The sequence below is a fragment of the Rana temporaria genome, chromosome 4 (assembly GCF_905171775.1).
Source record: "Rana temporaria chromosome 4, aRanTem1.1, whole genome shotgun sequence".
In the NCBI taxonomy this organism is placed as follows: domain Eukaryota; kingdom Metazoa; phylum Chordata; class Amphibia; order Anura; family Ranidae; genus Rana; species Rana temporaria.
Window position 1 is genome coordinate 424,659,307 of NC_053492.1, and position 20,409 is coordinate 424,679,715.

Sequence of the window (20,409 nt, forward strand, 5' to 3'; positions counted from 1 at the left end):
AAAACCTTCTGTGCTGCAGCTGCCCCCCAGGCCATCTTTTTTTCTTACCTGAGCCCATCCTATCCAGTGATGTGCATGAGCGCAGCAGTTCATGCCACGGTCTCTCTCCTCATAGGACAGATTGAGAGCAGCGGGAGCAATTGGCTCCTGTTGCTGTCAGTACAATCTGGTGACATGGAAACTGGGGGTGGGGCCGAGTCCTGCTGTCTATGTCAATGGATGCAGCAGCGGGACTCGGGCGCTAACACACAGATGCCCTGAGGCAAAGCCCTTGAGGAGGAGCCAGGAGTGTCGGCGGAGATCTTAGAAGAAGAGAATCGGGGCTGCTCTGTGCAAAACCAGAACACGCAGTATAGGCATGTTTTTGTTGTTTTTTTTATTAAAAAACAAAGCTTTATAAAGCTCAGTGCTTGAATGAAGAAAAATGCAGTGTCGGCATCCCATTAGATGAAGACTAGCTTTAGGGAGAGTGTCTTGTCAAAAATTTTCAGGACAAGCTTTCAGGGTCTAGCCCCTCCTGATTGGTCCAAGCAATACTGCTTGGACTGAGTAATGAGGTGGCCCAAATGCAAATGATAGAATATCATGGACTGCACTGGACTGTGTTGTTGCAAGGGCATTCGTATGTCTACAGTAGCCAGAAATGAAACTCCTACTGCAAGGAATGTCTAAAATTTTACTTGGATGTTAGTGCAGCATTCTGAGAATACATGTCAATCATTTCAAATGGTTTTGGTTCTGGTTTGTGTTGTCATTATGGGCGTTGCCAAGGAAGAGTATTCCTGGATTGGGAAGGAAGTATTTGCAGCTATCTGTAGTTCTTATAGGTAGGTAGATTCACGTACAGAGGACTAACTTTAGGTTGGCCTAGCCTAGTGTTTTTAGGCTACACCGCCGTAAATTAACTAGGCTAGTAGTGATTCTCAAACCACTTACCTGCTAATTTTCGGCAGCGTAGCCTAAACCGAACGGGCGTAAGGGTGCCTAATTCAAATGACTAGGAGGGGGGCGTGTAGTATGGAAATGAGGCTTGACCTCACGTTTTTTTGTTTTTACGTACTGCGCATGCGCCAGGCGCCTACATTTCCCAGGGCGCATAGCGGCTAAGTAGGCCGTACGGGCCTATTGATTTTGACGCGTACGTAAACGACGTAAATCCCGATTCGCGGACGACTTGCGCAAACAACGTAAAATAATTTGAACCTTGCGGCGGGAACGGCGGCCATACTTAACATTGTTATTCCACCTCATAGGTGGAATAACTTAAGGCGGCCTATCTCGTACGGAAACAACGTTAATCGACTGCGGCGGGCTCGCGTTCGTTCGGGAATCGTCGTAAATTCTCATTTACATAATCTAGGCCGGTCGCAATGTAAGCGCCACCTAGCGGTAAGCCAAAACATTGCAATCTGAGATATGTTTAAGTGTATCTCTGTTAGAGAATACACTTAAACATAGGTCGGCTTATGCCGCATACACACCATCACTTTATGTGATGAAAAAAAACGACACTTTCTGTGAAGTAAAAAATGACGTTTTTGAAACTTCAATTTTCAAAGACGAAGTTGCCTACACACCATCGTTTTTCTCACAATGTTCTTGCAAAGTGAGGTTACGTTCCACCACGTTTTACCATTGAAGCTAGCTTCTGGGCATGCGTGGATGAAAAAACGTCTTAGAAAACGACGTTTTTTGCTACACACGGTCAATTTCTGTGAAGTAAAAAGTGCACTTTTGAAAAACGACACATAAAATTGAAGCATGCTTCAATTTTTTTTGGTCGTTTTTTACAAGACATAAAACGACGTTTTTCCCCACACACAGTCAATTAAAGTGACGTTTTTAAAAACGTCATTTTTTTTCATCACATAAAGTGATGGTGTGTACGGGGCATTAGATTCAGAGTTAGGTCGGCTTATCTGTAGATAAGCCGGCCTAACTCTTTGTGAATCTACCTAATAGTGTGTACCACAAGACTCTCCCTCCATTCTCCCCATATAGGAGCAATGATTTGTACCGTTTTTAACTGGACGCTGCAGTGAAACATTTAAAGTTAGATGTTGATATATGGGAAGCACAGCCTTGCCTCATTAGTTCTGTAGTTTTAAGTTTGAAAAAAGCCGTCTGTCAGTACGAAGAAGTTTTTCAAAGCAATCAGTGAGAGGGAAACCCTCCCCAGAAGTGTGAATGTAATGATGCCGGACGCCGGGAGAGCGGAAGAGCGGCGTCTTCAGGAAGTTTAGTGCTGGCAACACCGTGGAGGGAACTACAGAGAACTCCGATAAGCCCCTATTCACGTTGACTGCGGCTTTGAAATCGTGCGACTTCATGCACAGATGTCTATCCACGTCGCAACTGAAATGACCTAAAGTAGTGCAGGAGCTACTTTTTCAAACCGGTGCGGCACCACTAAGTCAGTGTCGCATTTGAACAGGGCGATTGTTGGCAATGGGCTGCAACCTGTCAAATCGCATGACCATTCACTCCAATGTGAACGGGGGCTAAAGGTAACTTTGAGTAAACCTTTGAAATCTAGTACAGATTATGTGGTTGCTGGGAAACATTGGTCTCTTGCGGTTTGGTTTCACTTGTTGCCTGGAATTGCTCTTTAAGGCCTAGTACACACCAGCGGATCTGTCCGCTGCTGGATTTCTGTCTGATGGTTGTACACACCATCAGGCAGAAATCCGCGCGGACACGATACACGGTGACGTGGCCGTGCCGTCGCCACGACGATGACGCAGCGACGTGAGCGGCCCTGGAAGGTCAATGCTTCCACGCATGCGTCGAATCACTTCGACGCATGCGAGGACTTTCGGCCGATCGGACATGTCCGGTGAGTCTGTACAGATGACCGAACATGTCCGACGGACAGACTTCCAGCGGACATGTTTCTTAGCATGCTAAGAAACATTTGTCCGCTGGAAACTGTCCGATCCGCCGGAAAATTGTCCGGTCGGTCGTACACACGACCGAACATGTCTGCTGAAACTGGTCCGTCGGACCAGTTTCAGCGGACATGTTCGGTCGTGTGTATGGGGCCTCAGAGATTTTTATGTGCTTGATTTCTAGGTAATCCACTAAAAAGTTCAGTTTTAGGCCCCATTCAGACTTTGCATAGTGGGAATTGGGCTTCCCGCTTGCACTTTTGTGTGGGCGATTTTCATGCGATTCCGCCTCACACCATTCACTTCAGTGGGCCCTGTGCTAGTTTGTCCCCCAAACAAAGCCCCTGCTTTTTTTTTTTTTTTTGGGTGACAAGCTTCACGTGAATTTTAAAGGCTTGTTTTGCTGCATTTTGCAGCTTGATTCTGTTGTGCAAAATCAAACCTTGTTTGGGGTGCCATTTTAGAATGAATTACCTCCCAAACATGCATTGCACATTTTGCAGCAACTGCCACAAGCTTTGGGGTCGTGGGCAGAATCACAGTGATTTCAAATTGTCAAGTGAGAACTGGGCCTAAAGGGGCTGAGCATACACAGTAGCACCCGTGATGATGCTTTACATAGCCAAAAGATTGTAGATGACACCCATATGACTTTATTGCACATCCCAATCCATTCAGAACGCCCAGGTGTGAATGCAGCCTTATACGCTCATCCCATTCCTCTCCATGGACCTTGTTCACATCTGAGCGTTTTGTCGCCGGTAGCAAAACGCTTGTGGCTCAAAGTACAAGAGCTTCTTTTAGGCCTCATAGACTTCAATGGGAAAGCTTGAAAAGACTCATCATGAGCGTTTTACAATCGTTTTGTCGCATGTCTTCTGCCAAAACAGCAGCTCCTCCCCCTAAAGCTTTCTATTGGCTAAAATAAAAACAATTGAAGCTTTTACACATGTAAGGCTGCGTTCACACTGTGCGGTGCAGGGCACAGTAGGGGGTCCAGTGCATTCCCATTCACCGTTTCAGGTCCAAATTAGGACCTGAAACCGAGCCAAAGACGCACAGGACCCTTCTGTTGTGTGCTCTGCGGCTGCTCCGGAGATAGATGGGTGAATCCAATGAGAGCCGATCACCTTTCATGCGATTGGATGCAGGAAAACCCACATCCAATCCCCATAAGTGTGAACCCGGACTCCAATGCTTGTACTATGCTTGCAAAATTCTCATATAAAAATGCCTGAAAACTCGCTCTGCTCAGGTGTGAATGGAGCCTAAAACCTGGAAGCTGATTGGTTACTATGCAGAGCTGCTCCAGTTTTAGTGAATCCCTCTGTACTATGATGGATGTTGAGGCCAAGTTGCTTCGAGTCATTCACAGCATTATTATCTGTGCGGCGTTGATTATGGAGGAACACCCATATACCCATCATCTTATCCCTCGCCTTCCTGTGTCTCTTCTGGTAATTACAATGCTCTTTGGACTGAATTGTATAGATCTCGTATTGTCACGGTAATAAGAAGATTTGTTTGGTTGTGGAATATGCGTAGCGCCTCTTCTCAGCCTCCTTTTTTGATTTCATGTGTTTACTATTTTTGCAGTTTGTACATAAACATCTGACTCTCAATGAGCCGCGCAGACGGGTTTATTCATCTGTACATGTGAATTGAAGCAGAATTTTTTTTGTTTTTTTAACCGATGACAGTGAAAAAATACAGCAGAGGATGTGTGCAGATCGCAATGCATGTTAATACTCTTGGAGAATTAACCCTTGACATACACACATTGGGATATGCCTGCTTTTCCAGGCCTTTCATATTTCATCTAGGGCAGTGATGGCGTACCTTGGCACCCCAGATGCTTTGGAACTACATTTCCCATGATGCTTACTTATACTGCAGACTGCATGAGCATCATGGGAAATGTAGTTTCAAAACATCTGGGGTGCCAAGGTGCGCCATCACTGATCTAGGGTGTAGTTTGCTGGTAATCTGGGAACACCATACTTTTTTTTTCAGAGTTTGTGTGGTCAGAATTCCCAGCCTCACCAAGTGTGATCAATCTGAGATCGGTGCACAGCACACTCTGCTCACACCTTGTCACTTTGGGCCCTGTACTCTGTACTCCCACCATTCTTTCCCTGTAATGGCTGCCTTGCTTGGATTTCTCTGCTGGCACACTTGTGCGGGTGCATTGTCTACATTGCCGTTGCTACAGTGCCACCAGCAGTGAGGCCAGAGAGATGCGAATGCGGTGGACGGTCTGTACACCAAGCCAAAGGTTCATTCAGTGGATTTTGTCTTGTATGTCCTGGATTGCATTAGCAGTTCTGATTTTAACTGCCTGGAGCTACTCTATATAGGAAACCTGCAAGAAAAGTGAACCATCGAACAATGTTTGTTGATCCTCTGATTTTCAATACTTGTTTGTTGGTAAGGAAATTAGTTAATGCAATTTGTATTTATGAACCAGAGACGTGGCTTATCAGTTCACCAGAAAGCAAAAACTACCTTCAGGCCTTATGCCGGCTGATACCGCTGGTTTCCGGCTGACGTTTTTCTGGATGTTTATCCTTCTTTTTTTTTTTTTGGAATGTTACATTTTACTGTGTTTTTTTTTTTTAAATGTATTACAGTTAATGCACAGAGAACAAGTGATGCCAACTTAAAGCGGAATGGCGTGAAAGGCCCCGCAGACAGAACCATAATGGAAAATGGGGTAAGTGTGATGCATCACTTGGCTGTAGGTGTAGGTGTGTGTGTGTATAAATTAAATAAATACACACACACACACACACACACACACTAAATAAATATATAGTGTGTGTGTGTGTGTGTAATTGGACACAGATGGCAAAAACAATAATTTGAGGAGTTATAGCCCTTCCTTACTCTATCCAAAATGGGGGGGGGGGGAGAGGGGGAATTTGCCTATAGTTATACTTTAACAACAGTTTAAACACTTTTTTTTTCCCCCCAAAATTGGGTTTAATTATGAAAATGATAAAATTGGTGCAAATAAAATATTTACAGAAAAGAGTATTTCAAAGAAATAGATTAACAAAGCAACAGAAAAATAAAAAAAAGTTGAATAGGAAGAATACTTGCAGTGTCCTTTTGGTTTTAGCAGAGTTCAGTCGATCAAGGTATTTATAGGTTCTCAAACTTGACAGATATTCCTTGTTTGATGGCAAATATGGATGCATTCCACTTTTCTTCACATCAAGAGTAAAGCCCTGTACACACGATCGGTCCATCCGATGAAAACAGTCTGATGGACCGTTTTCATTGGTTAACCGATGAAGCTGACTGATGGTCAGTCGTGCCTACACACCATCGGTTAAAAAAACGATCGTGTCAGAACGCGGTGACGTAAAACACAACGACGTGCTGAAAAAAAACGAAGTTCAATGCTTCCATGCATGCGTCGACTTGATTCTGAGCATACATGGACTTTTAACCGATGGACGTGCCTACAAACGATCGTTTTTTTTTTTTCTATTGGTTAGGTATCCATCGGTTAAATTTAAAACAAGATTGCTTTTTTTTTTAACCTATGGATAAATAACCGATGGCGCCCACACACGATCGGTTTGGTCCGATGAAAACGGTCCATCAGACCGTTCTCATCGGTTTGATCGATCATGTGAACGCGGCATAAGTGTTGACAGACCATCTGACCAATCATGTGGTCTAAGGAGTGGTTGCTGACCATGTCCCAGATACAGTTTTCTAGAAGTATTTTAGATCTCTGAATATCTAGTTTGTTAACCAACAGATTATTGTCCAGCATGATATTCGCTTCGAAATGAATATAAATAGGACCGGTCGCAGATGCCCAGTACGCATGACCATTACAGTGAGGGATTAGGGTTATTCACTGTTATTGTACTAAACACAAATGTCACTGTGCTTTAATGGTGAATCTTCCCAATTGGGACACTTGTCTTCTTACAACTGTCCCTCACATTGGAAAGATAGCTTTTCACCTTTTTTTTCGTTTGTGTTCATGTACTTGTGTGACTTCTGATGCAATACGGGTATTGTTAATAGGTAAACGGTCCCAGAATGGATATGACCCTAGCGGAACTTCAGGAGATGGCGGCTCGACAGCAGCAGCAGATAGAAACCCAACAGCTAATGCTGGCTACAAAGGTATATCCATTGGGGCAATTTAGTGGAAACAATTGGTTATGAAGTAGACAAGGATGTGTACAGTAATTTAACACACTACATAACTAAGTAGAGCAGGTTAAAGTGTTATGTGCAGTACATATAAATGATACCAATACTATTAGTCAATGATATTTAAAGAGGAAGTAAACCCTCTAAAAAAAAAAAAAAAAAACCTAGCTCATTATGAATGACTTACCTGAGAACGAAGCCCCCGCAGCGGTCCTCGGTCACCTCCTCCGTCGCCGACATGATACCCGGAGTGACTTCCAGGTATCGCTGCTCCAGCCAGTCATAGCGCGGGAGCCGCCACTAACGGCATTATGCCGTTAGTAGCAGCACGCTCAGTGCACCTGCACGCCTTTGTCTATGGTGCATGCGCCGTAGACATCAGTGCCGTCTTTCTTGGAAATATCTCCTTAACCGTGTAGGTTAAGGAGACATTTCTTGCACCTACAGGTAAGCCTTAATCTAGGCTTACCTGTAGGTCAAAGTGGTCTGCATTAGTAAGATCAGTAAAGCCTGGTACACAATAGAAGTTTTTTTTTTTTTTCTTTTCCACCCAGCGGACAAAACGAACAAAAACAGATTCCCGGACTAAAACAAGCAAACTTGTGTCCCAATCGCAAGCGATTTCCCGCTCCTGTGGGAATCCAGGCTGAAGTCGCTATGACAAGCCTCGGTTCACAAAGAAACCGCATGTGATTTGGACAGGAATCATACCACATTCCTAATCGGACCGCATGTGATTCTTTGCAGTGCAATTTGAGTCCATTCATTTTGTATGGTCTCAAAGTACACCACAAAGGTATCGGTTTCAGGTATCAGAACATTTGCACGAGTACTTGAGCGAATGCTTAGTATCGGAACCAATACTGGTATCGTTATCAGTGCAACCCTGATGGCAGCTAATGAGCGGATACAGGTCGGACGCTGATTTTCCAGCATGTTCATTTGACAGAAGATGGTGTTATCTGATTGGCTGCTGCGGGCTATTGCCCGTTGCATTTCTGGGTTTCCTCCTTATTGAGTTAGCCTGAAATAAGTCATTTTGGAAAAGACAAATTATTCATATTCCGTGACACAGTAGCTATATTTAAAGGAAGTAATTAGTTTGAATGCTTTTTTCTTTTGTAAAGGGACTTGCCAGTTTGCTGGGCAGCAACTTTATTTGTAAATCCTGCATTATTCACTCTGCTGACTCAACTAATATTGTGAAATATACAAAAAACTATCCTTGGATTCCAAGTGGGGACTGCAGATGTTTAGGGTTAAGGTTACCATGATTTGACACGACCTCTGTGGCTTCCTATAGGAACAGCGGCTGAAATATCTGAAACAGCAGGACCAGCGCCAGCAGCAGGCCAGCGAGCAAGAGAAGCTGAAACGCTTGAGGGAGATCGCTGAGAACCAGGAGGCCAAGCTGAAGAAAGTGCGAGCCCTCAAGGGCCATGTGGAACAGAAGAGGCTTAGCAATGGCAGATTAAGTGAGGCCCCAACTTCTGTGTTGATTTGTTTTTTTTCTTCAGAAAATGTATGGCATAGATGTGTTAATGTTTGATTTTCTCTTCTTGCTCATCAGTGGAGGAGATCGAGCAAATGAATAACGTGTTCCAGCAGAAGCAGAAGGAGCTGATGGTAGCTGTGTCTAAAGTGGAGGAGCTAAATAGACAGCTGGAGATGCTAAAGAACGGGCGCATCGAGGGTTACCATGACAACCAGTCAGCAGTCGCTGAACTTGACCGGCTATACAAAGAGCTGCAGGTAAGTTAATGGACTGAATGTTTTGCCCTAAAGGATCGGCACCCTTTTGGTAGATTTATCTTCAGACCCTCCTAGCAGGCTGATCATTTTGCTCATAGCATACGACTATGTAAACTGTGGTGGTCTTCATAATACCACCTGCCCTGTGTAACACAATCCTTTTTTTAGTAAGAATCTTCCCAGCAACTAGTGTATTAACCCACCCAGGTATGTACTCCGTGGATTCCTTTCCTTTCCGTGGAAAGTCAGCCAGTCCAGGCTTTGGACTCATCCTGACTTTATTGTTGGGTTGTACTCAGATGCCTGGACTGGCAGCTGGCTTGGCCTCTGCTGATGAGAGCCTGAGCTAGACGCTCCCACCCACTCCACCACCCAGTGCTCCAGTGAGCACTGGAGGGGCAGAGCAGAGAGGTGGTGATTGACAGTCACCAGATCTATGCTCACTAAATAGCTGAGCAATCATTGGTCGTTGTTCACCAAGTTCTTGGTCTAGAGGCAGCGGGGGCACAGATGCAGCTTTGGGCCGATACTGCCTCCACCTAGGCAAGTATGATTTTTATTTTTATATTTTTTCCTCTAATCCCAAACCTCTTTTAAAAGATAAGTTCACCTTAAGAACATTTTACAGGTGCTGTAGCAGCTGCCACATTTTGAAAATGGTGCTCTGCCCACACTGCTGCATCATTCATTCAGAGTTCTGTGAATAAATGAACTACAAGTACCCAACATTGTTTGCGGCTGTCGGCTTGTAGTTCTCAATGAACTACCACAGTGCTGTTGCTTGCTAGTTCATTTATTCTTCCTGTCAGTGTAAAACTGCTTGTCCATACGATGCATGGACAGACTTACACTGACAGTCTGCAGGAGACCTGAATGGCACCAGCAGTCTGCTGATCGCTGGTGCAATGCTTTTCAGGCTGCAAAAAACAAATTTGTAAATGCACATTTTTTAACCTGCAAAAAAAGTGCATTTATTTATTTTTATAGGTGAACTTATCATTTTATGGTTATAACAGGTAGAAGGAGGTAGATTAGAAGAGGACTCATAGAGAAAGTGGATGTATTGAAGGGATGTGCTTTGCCACACACTTTACATCAAATACCAGACTCCCAGCTTGAAGGTCGGGTCAGGGTTTTTTTCTTAACCACTTCAACACCGTGGACGTCATATGACGTCCTCGACTTTGTGCAGTGATATCTGAATGATGCCAGATGGTCACCAGTCATCTCTATGACCGTCGGAGTCCCAGGCGCGACGTTGTGATGTCACGCCCAGGTACCCGGAAGTAAACAAAGCCGCAATCGCGGCTGTCGGCATGAGATTGGTGAATTTTTTTTACAATCTCATGCTTTCAAGCTTGGAGGAGAGCTGTGGGGTCTTATTGACCCCACATCTCTCCATAAAGAGGACCCTTCGCAATGATTCCTATTACAAGGGATGTTTACATTCCTTGTAATAGGAAAAAAAAAGTGATCAAAAAAATGTAAAATTTAAAAAAAAGTATAATAATAATAAAAAAAATTAAACGCCCCTGTCCCTGGTAGCTTGCGCTCAGAAGCGAACACGCAAGTAAGTCCCGCCCACATATGTAAACGCTGTTCAAACCCCACATGTGAGGTATCGCAGCGTGCGTTGGAGCGTGTGCAACTCTGTAAATCAGTAGCATCTCTAAATTTTTAAGTACCGAAGTTTGGCACCATTCCATGAGTGTGCGCAATTTTAAAGCATGACATGTTGGGTATCTTTTTACTCGGTGTAACATCATCTTTCACAAAATTGGGCTAACTTTACTGTTTTATTATTTTTTAATTCATGAAACCGGTCCCCCCCCCCAAAAAGGCATTTGAAAAATGATTGTGCAAATAACGTGCGAGATAAAAAGTTGCAATGACCGCCATTTTATTTCCTAGGGTGTCTGCTAAAAAAATATATTTAATGTTTGGGGGTTCTGATTAATTTTCTAGCAAAAAAATTATGGTTTTTACATGAAGGAGAGAAGTGGCAGAATAGGCCCGGTGGAGAAGTGGTTAAACTCCTTTCTTTTTTTTCTTTTTTAGAAAGAGGGAGCCATTAAAATGGCAGTTTGTGGTAGATGGAATGAGCCAAAAAAATAAAAATGCTTACATCAGCTTCACAGACAGATAATGTTATATCAAAAATGATAGTTCTGGTTGACCAAATTGGAGCCTCTTCTTGAAAAAAAGCCTGTTCCCTGGCTGACTGGAGACTGGAACAGGTATGCTTGTGAAGTCAGAGGAAAGCACTCCTGATCTGCAAACCTGTCCCATGAAATTCAAAAGCATTAAAAATCCTTTGGTTCAGCTTGACAGCCAGGCAACTAGCATTTTCATGCAAGTAGTTTACCATTGGCAGCCTGCATATTGTAAGCACAGGCTTCCTTTAAAACCTTTGTTTATTGTTAACCTGTGCCTATTGATCTAGGTGTGCTGTCTGTTGAGGTAGCGTTCCCTTTAGCTGTACAAGGCTTTCCTTTCGTTTTGTAAATGGCTGTGGATTAGCATGCAGAGCTTTGCCTGCTCTGTCTTTTAGAGTCCGCTGTCTTAAGGGTCTCTTGTTGTGTGCCTTCATTCAGTTGAGGAACAAGCTGAACCAAGAACAGAATGCCAAGCTGCAGCAGCAGAGAGAGAGCCTGAACAAGCGCAACTCGGAGGTGACCGCAATGGACAAACGCGTCAACGAGCTCCGAGATCGTCTCTGGAAGAAGAAGGTGGCCCTGCAGCAGAAGGAGAATGTACCAGTAAGTGACTTCCTGAACACAGAACAATTGAGTTCCGTGGGTAGAAAATAAGCTGACCCTTGCTCTTCCAAGCACACTAGTCATTGGGACTAAAGCCAAAATGCACTACTAAGCAGAAGATGCCTCAAGGAAAAAATGGGTGCCCCAATAATACGTACATAATTACAAAAGCTATTCCGATTCGGTAACAAGATCATATCAATTTATTGATCTTATTGGTAGATTCATATACTTTAAATTGAGTTACTCAAATTAACTTCCTATCCAAAAGTATAAATTGCCTTTTAAAGAGATCCTAAAAACTGCCGCAAGTATAAAGCAATCACCTAAAGGTATGTACATATCTGCAGCAGTCTCCCATACCCTCCTATTGCACAAAACCAAAGACAGTTTTAACAAAGCACCAACACTTTTATGGGTAGCTTTCTGCCATCTTTAACCCATATGCATCCCCCTTGGGCCGATCGTTTTGATGATCTGTCTCACTAGTCAGTTGGAATATGTATTAGGAAAGAGCGGGCAAGATTTGGCACATGTAAAAGCCGGGTATTTATGTATCTGCAGGTACTTCTAGTTACCCGTGCTTTCATAAATGCATCGGGTTTTATTTAATTTTGACAGATTATTTAATCTCCATAATTCCTGTTAATGTGTATTGTATACAGCTAGGGATAATGCTGTTTGATCCCTGTATATGATACCTGAGGCAGATGGCCCTATGCAACCCTGGCAGCTATAGAGTAGTAGATGTAAGAGGGTTTCCGTTGAGGACAGACCACACACTGCCAGTACTCACCTATGTCTGTGTCATCTATGCACAATGCTGCACAGTTGCATAGGGCATATATAGATGGCAAGAAATTTTTTTTTTTTTTTCTTGACTTTTGTATCTTTTGAAATAGTCTGTGCCTGCCAAACCTTGCCTGACGAGGGGTATATTCAGAACAATCGATGATCGCCAAGGGGTTGTCCTAGTGGAAGGCTCTGAAATGAGGCCATTTTGATCTTTGGTAGTACAGGCAACCAAGTGATCATATCTTCCACCATGATTGCATAGATCAGGGATCCTCAAACTACGGCCTTCCAGCTGTTGTAGAACTACACAACCCATGAGGCATTGTAACACACTGACATTCACAGACATGACTAGGCATGATGGGAATTGTAGTTCCTGAACAACTGGAGGGCCATAGTTTGAAGACCCATGGCATAGATCGTGCATTGTGTGTGGTGCAGATTAATGTCAGCACCACTGAGAATATTCCCACACATTGTCACTGCAGGTCAGTACAGGCTAATAGTGACTTGTACACACTCCTCGCCCAGATTACAAAGATCACAGCTGTTGCTAAAAGTAGGTTATTGCATCCCACTCCATGGAACATTTGTAATATGGCTTATTATAGAAGGGATTGCACTCTACTTTTGTTCAGTTAAGAGGATAAAACCGGAATATCTTGTACATGACACACCAGCCTGCTGACTCCTGCCATTTGCATATTAATGATGAAAGGTCTACAATCTGCTGAGCTGTCATTAGTTTCAAATGGATCATTTCACATCAGAACATTGAGCCGCTGAGGCCCATTACCGCAGTATTGTGCAATTACTTTCTAAAATGGTATTTATTGCAGTAAAATGTGCTTATTCCCTCCCGTCTTTTATAGTTTTCTGATTTTTGATTTTGATGGGATTCAAAATTATTTTGGCCGTTTCTGTTTTTAGCTTGATCTAGTGAAAGGAAGGGTAGGAAATGACTTGGAATGTTTGTTGTACCCATTGTTCTAATTGGGCATTACTACCTTTCCAGCCAAGTCCCAACTTGTGTACATTTAACATTCCCCCTTCACCCTACATTTTAGCTGCTATAAGGAGGGAAAATGTGTGAACCTTTATATTGCAGTAATGGTATTTTATGTTTTAAATAGCAAGAGAGGTTAGATGATCTATCCGGCTTTTACTGATGCATGTGTCCATGTATGGAGGAATGATTTCACTTGCTGTCCTGCCCATTCAGTGGAAAGGAACAGGTTTGCCTTTAAATCCCCATATATCCCAGATATTTACATACATTTCCTTCTTTACCACCTACCCCCCTATGGTTGCATTCCTTGCCAGGAGCCGGAAAGAAATTCCTGGTACTTCTGGAGGCACATGTCACACAAAGGGGGTTATTTACTAAAGGCAAATCCACTTTGCACTACGAGTGCAAAGTGCACCTGAGATTGCACTGAAAGTGCACTTGGAAGTGCAGTCACTGTAGATCCGAGGGGGACATGCAAGGAAGATAAAAAAAAAAATAGCATTTTAGCTTGCACATAATTGGATAATAAAATCAGCAGAGCTTCATCTTATTTAAGATCTACCCCTCAGATTTATAGCCACTGCACTTCCAAGTGCAATTTCAAGCGCACTTTGCACTTGTAGTTTGCACTTGTAGTGCAAAGTGGATTTGCCTTTCGTAAATAACCCCCAAAGTCCATAGATCACAGGTTTACTTGTTTACTGTTACACAAATTGATCCTTTTTCAGTAGCATCTCACATTTTTGGATTCTCCCCGGACGGATCATATATAGACTGCAGTGCTACACTTTATTTATTTCTGAGAATTTATTTCAGGTGTAAAATCCTGAAATAAAGGATTTCTTGGGTCTAAGAACTAAAAGATAATCATTTTAGTCTCAGACCTAAATACACATGAATCGGGTTATTTAGTGTCCAATGCTAAACGACCAGGGAAATACCCTTTTTCTTGCCCTTTTATTGGTGGTCACGTTACTGTTGATATACCCATCCCACCCCACCAATTCCCTTCTTTCTCCAGTTCCTATGGGTGGTGGGCAAAGAATCGAAAAGGCACTTTGCAGCTACAACCAGAATCCTAGGTACAAGAAACTATTTTGCTCTATAAAGACCTGAAAAGTGTCCTCAAGCTGTAGGCGGGCATTCAAGGGTGATTAAAGAAATCAATCATAACTTTAGATGCATGTATTTATTTTATCATTAAATCAAAGTCCCATGTATTTCCCGAAGTCCAAAAAAATCACTTAAATCAGCGTCCAAAATTATTGCACAAAAAAAGCCCAAACTCCATAATTTCACCACAAAGTAAAAACATATAGGCCCAGATTCTTGTATATCGGCGTATCTCTTGCGGCGGAGTAACGTATCCGATTTATGTTACGCCGCCGCAACTTACACGGGCAAGTGCTGTATTCTCAAAGCACTTGCTCCGTAAGTTGCGGCGGCGTAGTGTAAATCGGCCGGCGTAAGCCCGTCCGATTCAAATGTGGAAGGGGGGGGGGGCGTGTTTTATGCTAAACTACTGTGACCTGACGTGATTGACGTTTTTGCGGAACGGCGTTTGCGCCGTCTGTAGAAATCTCCCAGTGTGCATTGCTCCTAATACGCCGCAAGGACGTATTGGTTTTGACGTGGATGAAAATTACGTCCAGCCCCATTCACGGACGAGTTACGCAAACGACTTTTTCAAATTTCGACGCGGGAACGACGGCCATACTTAACATTGGCTGCGCCTCATATAGCAGGGGCAACTATACGCCGGAAAAAAGCCTAACGTAAAGTCGTAACTTTACTGCGTACGTTCGGGAATTCGCGTATCTAGCTAATTTGCATACTCGACGGGGAATCCGACGGAAGCGCCACCTAGCGGTCAAAAAAAATTGCAGTTTAGATCCGATGGCGTAAGACTTACGCCTGTCGAATCTAATGGATATCTATGCGTAACTGATTCTAAGAATCAGTCGCATAGATACGACGGCTCAGATTAGGACTTACGACGGCATACATGAGCTGCGCCGTCGTAAGTCCTATGAGAATCTGGGCCATAGTGCACAAATTATAATGGTGAAAAATATCACCAAGTGTCTTTCACCTAAAAGTTTAAAAATATCACCTCTGCCCAAAATATGGCAGCCTGTGTTTGTGGCTGAAGCCGGCGGTGCATGAGAACGCTTCCAATCCCCTTGTGTGAGTTTTATGGGGCTTTGATTTAATATTTTTTTTATATTGATTTATTGATCTTGTACAGGGACTTTTTGTTTAGCACTTTATCAGTTTGATAGCACGGTCATATTTCAGTTTGCACAGTCAAAGTTGAGCGCAGCTTAATAGATTGGACATCTGTGGCACGGATGTACTTATTTCTATACAGGGATGTTTGCCATCTTTTACACTTCCTTCCTGCAGCAGTTTGACTGAGCAAGTGGCAGCAGTAATCTGACTTCTGGACTACAGGAGCACAATGTCCTGTAGATGTGAAATAGAAAGCAAGGACACAAACTGACCATTGTAGGACAGATCTGCTTCTGTGCCTAGCATGGTCAGTTAGAAATAAGAATGAGTTCTTTCAAAGGGGGACTGTCAAGATCACCAGGCATTTGCTGAGTTTTATAGCTCTTGGTAACATTAGATATTGCAATGGACTTATAATGTGACAATGCAACATAGTCACCATTTTTTATAGAGGACCTTCAGCCTACATCCCCCAGAGAAAGTATAAAGCCTACAACCCCTGCCTGTCCATCCCCAAACCCCCAGCCATTTTTTTTTTCTATACCCCCGCTTACTAGGTGGTGTTGCAGGCACAGTTTGGATGCTCAACCAGACACCGAATCCAGCGTTGTCCCGCTAACATCCCTCTGTCAACAGACACCGCTTGGTCCCACGCTGCCATCTTGTGACATTGAGAGGCCTGCCGGCTCTTTTGGGTTCAGCCGGCGCCGGCGGGGCCTCATGATGGTGCGCTGCTAATCCCGCCCCTCTCCTACTTAATTAATGACTAAAAGGCCTTCTGGGATATGTGACTTGCATATTCTGGGGGGCCCAGTGAGCACACTGCATGTCATTCCCCCAGCTGGGGAATGTCACATTTTCACACTTCATGTAATTCTTCTTCTTTTTTTTATTTATTTTTTTGTTGTAGAAGAAAATGTTTTCAAAAAGCTTGCATGTTTATCCAATAGTGTCATTTAAACACCAGGTGTTCTGCATTTATTGATGGCTAACATAGTTCAACACTACTGTTCTTGGATGTGTACGGTAACAATTCAGTGTGTACATTATAAATTCATTATAATCCCATTTTAGGGTTTTCTCTATGGAGAATATGTACCTTTCTTTTTCTGCTTTTTCCTGCAATCATTGTTTTTTGCTGTGTGCTTGTTTTGTGTTGAAAAGCTTTGCCGCCTCTCTTTAATTTAGATTTCATCTGATGGGAATCTGCCTCAGCAGGTAGCGCCTACTGGCAGCAGAGTGGCAGCCGTCGGTCCTTACATTCAGTCCGCCACCATGCCACGTATGCCGTCCAGACCCGAGCTGCTCGTTAAACCTGCCTACACGGAGGGACCCACTCCCGCACAAGTACCAGATGTGACACTGAAGTCCCAGACCCTTCCCAACATGAAGACTGCTCAGGGCAAGGCGCAATCTGGTAATTTATTCAACAGTCACATTTTACTCCTTCCATTCAATTGTTTACTTTGTGTACGGTGGTAACAGATGTGATGATTAAATGCAGGTATATGGCCAGAACATACAAAGGGTTCTCTGCATTTCTAAAAATGCACAGCAACATGTTTAGGGGTTTATCCAGTTTCCACTAGATACCAGGGAAAAAATTTTTGTTTTGGTTTTAAAAGGGATTTTTGTTCCCTCAGAACCCACTGAAGTTTTTGTGGATTTAACGCACAACTCCAACTTATTCCATATTTGAAAGCACTGGGAAGGGATTGTGTTTTTTTTGTTTTTGCGGCCTATAAATATTGGGGGGGGGGGGAATCTCCCTTCACTTCCTGTCAGGACAGGAAGTAACAGGATTTCCAATAGGGATACAGACAAACACATTTTTATAGATTGAAAAAGTTGCTATTGCTGCTTGTGTTCCCAGTTTGTTGTATGTGCATCAAAAGAAGCAGGAATACTGAATAGAGATGTGGCAAACTTTCTCTTCTCAATCTAATAATTAACCTTTTGCAGACCGCCTGCCCGCAATTTACTGCACAGACAGGTGGCCCGTGCAGGCAGAGCAACGTACCCGTATGTCACTGCCTGCTTCCAGGTTAAGGGAATGCGTATGCGGACCCCTTCGCCGCTGCCATCCGCTGTGATTGTACACAGTTGGAGTCTGTCAGCAAGTCCCAGCCAATGATTCATGGCTGGGACCTGCTGATCGGCTGTGTCCAATCACAGCCCAGATCTCTGTCTTGACCAACACAGGTCTCCCTGTAAAGAGGGAGCAATCTCTCTCTGTTTCTAGGGAAAAGAAGCAAAGACTTTTAGTAAAAATCAACACACATTTAACCCCTTGATCGCCCTAGATGTTAACCCCTTTCCAGCCAGTGTCATTAGTACAGTGATGGTGTATAATATTAGCACTGATCACTGTATTCGTGTTAGTGGCAGTCAGTCCCATACAGTTTAAGATTGCAGTCCCAAAGTTGTTGATCACCGCCGTTAACCTCTTGCTGACCAGCTGGCTCAGGTGCGCGAATTGCAGTAGGTGTACGTCTGTTCGTGCATGAGCAAGTAAAGACATGGGTGAGCCAGTTTGGGCTGGAAGAACTTGACTGGCCTGTACATAGTCCTGACCTCAATCCGATGGAACACCTTTGGGATGTTCTAGAGCGGAGACTGTGAGCCAAGCCACCTTGTCCAACATCAGTGCCTGATCTCACAAATGTGCTTCTGGAAGAATGGTCAAACATTCCGATAGACAGCCTTCCCAGAAGAGATGAAACTGTTAAAGCTGCAAAGGGAGGGCCAACTCAATATTGAGCCCTACGGACTAAAACTGGGATACCATTAAAATTCATGTGCGTGCAAAGGCAGGTGTCCCAATACTTTTGGTAATATAATGTTTATTATAGTTGCTGCTGTAAATTTTTTTTTTTTTTTTTTTTTTTTTTAATGGTTCTATTTTATAGCCGTAAGTAAAAAAAAAAAGAAAAAAAAAAAAATATATATATATATATATATATATATATATATATATATATATATATATAATATATATATATAAAAAAAAATTCTACATTTTATATAATAAAAAACAGATGAAATGTGTATACATTTTGTTTGGGTACATCGTTGCATGAACGTGCAGTTACCAGTTAAATGGCAAAAAAATGCCTGATCATGAAAAAGGTAAAACATTCCAGAGCTGAAGTGGTTAAAGCTGAACTCCAGCCTTAACCTTTCCTGTACTGAAATGGCTTACTCTGATTTGCATTGGAAGCTGCAGCAAGCCAGAGCGAGCCCACCCCATTTCCATTCTGGAAGATGTCCAGCATCAAGCACACTGCTTGCATTGGACCTGAGGGCTCATGAAGAGTACTGAGGCTATGTTTTCAGGAAGGTATGTACAGCCCTGCTAGTTCCTCCCACCAGCCATGATTTGCCTGCATTACCACAAAAACCCAGTGACGACATCATTGGATCTAAAACTGGGTATTAAATAGAGCTGCACGGTTCTGGCTAAAATGAGAATCACAATTTTTTTGCTTAGAATAAAGATCACGATTCTCGCAGCGTAAAATCATTTTTCACATTATACAAAAAAATTTAGCAAACTTTTTACTGTTTTTGTTTTTATTTTATTTTTAATTCATTGATGTGTAGTGTGTGTGTGTATATGTATGTATGTATGTATGTATGTATGTATGTGTGTGTGTGTATATATGTGTGTGTGTGTGTGTGTATATATGTGTGTGTGTATATGTGTATATATATATGTGTGTATATATATGTATATATATATATATATATATATATATATATATATATATATATATATATATATATATATATATATATATATATATATATATATATATATATATATATATATATATATATATATATTGGGGTGTGTGTGTGTGTGTGTGTTCCAGGTAATTTTCTAGCAAAAAAAAAAAAAAATACTGATTTTAACTTTGTAAGCAACAAGTGTCGGAAAAGGTTTAGGCTGCATTCACACCTGAGCGTCGGTCGTTCGGTCGTTTTTTTCCGGCGTTTTGATGCTTATTTGCATACAGCGTTGTCCGACGTTTTTTACTTTGACGTTTTTTATTTTAGCCAATAGGAAAAATTATCATCTTTTCATCACTTGTTGCTATGTTGGTAGATTTTTTTAATCTTCTGCATGGGCGACAAGTTCTATTGATTAAAGCGACGAAACGCCCGTTGTCGCGCAAGTCGCTTGAATCGAGCGTTTCCATTACTTTCTATGGGAAATGGAAACGCTCAAATACGCCCAAACCGCCCGATACGCGCGACAAAAAAGGGTCCGGGACTTGTTTGAGCTTCAGGCGATCGTCGTTTCAGCGTTCGGCGTTGAGATGTGAACAGTCTCCATAGAGACTAATGTAATTTCGACCCTCCGGCGTATTGTAGCGTCGCGCTTCAGGCGTTAAAACGCCTAGGTGTGAATGGAGCCTTAGTCTTTAAGTGGTTAAACTTCCCTCATTTACAGACCTAAGTTCATCCCTTTGAGCTAAGAAGGAAAGGTTGCAAAGTTTATAGTTGTCTGCCAGTGTGGACAATGATGTGAAAAACTTGGCAGACTGCCCGTGTTTTATTTTTACTCTCTACACTTGTTACATGAATGACTGGGGAAATTCTGCATAGAAATCGTGAGGGGGGGGGGGGTGTTGAATCGAGATCACGACTTTCTAACGATTAATCGTGCAGCTCTAGTATGAAATAAAAATGGGTCTGATTAAAAAAAATGTCACAATAGGAAGTCTAATATAAACAAATGAAACTTCCAGCTTTAAATAATTTAAACTTTTTTTTTTTTTCCCCCCCTAGT

General features: G+C 42.7%; 1 protein-coding gene across 3 annotated transcripts in view; it reads left to right on the forward strand.

Moving 5' to 3' along the window:
- Positions 1-20,409, forward strand: part of TP53BP2 (tumor protein p53 binding protein 2) — a 104,330-nt gene that overhangs the window by 53,716 nt on the left and 30,205 nt on the right. For 2 of the 3 annotated variants that reach the window (XM_040351390.1, XM_040351391.1), the window contains exons 5-10: positions 5,519-5,601; positions 6,936-7,037; positions 8,371-8,542; positions 8,638-8,819; positions 11,414-11,578; positions 16,803-17,031. In XM_040351390.1, coding sequence (XP_040207324.1) covers positions 5,519-5,601; positions 6,936-7,037; positions 8,371-8,542; positions 8,638-8,819; positions 11,414-11,578; positions 16,803-17,031 — 933 coding nt within the window. The remainder of the gene's footprint in view (positions 1-5,518; positions 5,602-6,935; positions 7,038-8,370; positions 8,543-8,637; positions 8,820-11,413; positions 11,579-16,802; positions 17,032-20,409) is intronic. The other variant, XM_040351392.1, reaches the window with a different exon arrangement.